The following is a 1581-nucleotide window of genomic DNA, read 5'->3' on the forward strand; positions in this document are numbered from 1 at the left end:
GTTCCCTCTGCACGGAAGCCTTAAGGGAGGCCCAGTGAGCACTGGGGCAAGGTCTGTTTGTTCCCCACCACCCTCCCAGGCTTGTTACACGTGGGGCAGGACATGGTACTGATTCACAGCTTGCAGAGCTCATGCCCTCAGTTTAGTTCAGCCTGACTGCACGGCCGTGCTCGAGTGCTCCAGGTGAGCACCCACAAGGGCTGAGGAACAGGTAACACACCCACCACGTTTTACCCAACTCACACAGATTTATCAAGCCACAGCCTTAAAGAAACTACACAATTTTTATTCAGAGAATCACAGTGAACTACTGAAACTCACAGCTGCTTGCCCTGGCATACCTTCCCAAACATTCCCGTGCAACTTTTGAAAACATCAGGCACACTTCAAGGATTTGGAAGATGCACCATCATAAGCAAAATCTGCACGAGACATTGGGATTTCTGCCAAAGCAGCGGGTCCCTGCAAGAAAAACAGCCAACAGCAAGGGCAAAGGGCAGAGAACTTTCTAGTCAACCTTCTGCAGAAGCATCTCAATGTCGTCCTGGATCTTGATGGTTTCGAAATGCCGGCTGTAGCGTTTGAAGGGCATGCCGTCGGGGCGAATGAGGAACTTCTCGAAGTTCCAGGCGATGTCATTGCGGCACACCGGGGACCAGATGATGTACTGCGGGTTGGTCATCAGCGACGAGGGGTCGTCGTGCGGGAAGGGCAGCGCCTCTTTCAGGAAGGTGAACAGAGGGTGCGCGTCCTTCCCGTTCACGTCGCACTTCTCGAACATCATGAAATTGGGCTTGAAGCCGTTGCCAGGACGAACGTGCTCGAGCATGGGAAGGATTTCTTCGTTGGTGCAGTTTTCCTAAGGAAACAAAGGTAAAATCGTGCCGAGAACGGCCCGTGAGAGCCCGGCCCGGGGGACGGCTCCCCTCCGCTCCCCTCCGCTCCCCGGCCCCGCCACCCGCCCTACCTGGTGACCGAACTGGTTGCAGGGGAAGCCGAGGACCTGGAGCCCGCGGGGACCGAAGCGCTGCTGCAGCTCGTTGAGCTGCTGGTAATCGCGCTTGGTCGTGCCTCAGAGCGACGCCACATTGACCACCAGCAGCACCTTGCCGTTCAGCGAGCCCAGCGACAGCGGCTCCGCCGCGCCCAGGGGCTTCGCCGACAGCTCCTCCAGCCTGGCCACACGCCCGCCCGCTCCTGCCGCCGCCATGGTGCGCAATGCTGAGGGAGCGGCTCCGCTCCCGCCGCTGCCTCGCTCCGCCCGCCCCGGCCCCGCCCCGAGCCGCCCCCGAGCGCTGCCCCGCCCGGACATCGCCCCCGCGCCGCCCGGGCTCGGCGGGGCCTGCGCTGAGGGGCTCGGGGGCCTGTGATCAGTGAAATGCGCAGAGCGGGGTGGCTTTAAACCCACAGCTAACAGGGTAGGGTCACCGATCCTCCGAAACGCTGTGGAAAAGCAGCAAAACACAGAATGGTCCCGGGAGTTGCAGCCTTCGTAGTGACAGGCGACCCGCACAGTGGTGGCACCAAGGCTGCAGCATTCTTCGAGAACACCGCTGCCAGTGAGCGTGGCCTTGGGGAGAG

At 60.6% G+C, this 1581-nt stretch overlaps 1 protein-coding gene across 1 annotated transcript; it reads right to left on the reverse strand.

Annotated features, from left to right (window-relative positions):
* Positions 1-265: 265 nt before the first annotated feature.
* GPX1 (glutathione peroxidase 1) lies at positions 266-1266 on the reverse strand. The gene is made up of 2 exons (XM_005485464.4): positions 968-1266; positions 266-859 (listed from the first exon to the last, which is right to left on the reverse strand). Exons 1-2 carry the CDS (start codon positions 1208-1210, stop codon positions 509-511), a joined length of 594 nt encoding a protein of 197 aa, XP_005485521.2. The 5' UTR covers positions 1211-1266; the 3' UTR covers positions 266-508.
* Positions 1267-1581: the final 315 nt, after the last annotated feature.

Source organism: Zonotrichia albicollis, chromosome 12 (genome assembly GCF_047830755.1).
Source record: "Zonotrichia albicollis isolate bZonAlb1 chromosome 12, bZonAlb1.hap1, whole genome shotgun sequence".
Taxonomy (NCBI): domain Eukaryota; kingdom Metazoa; phylum Chordata; class Aves; order Passeriformes; family Passerellidae; genus Zonotrichia; species Zonotrichia albicollis.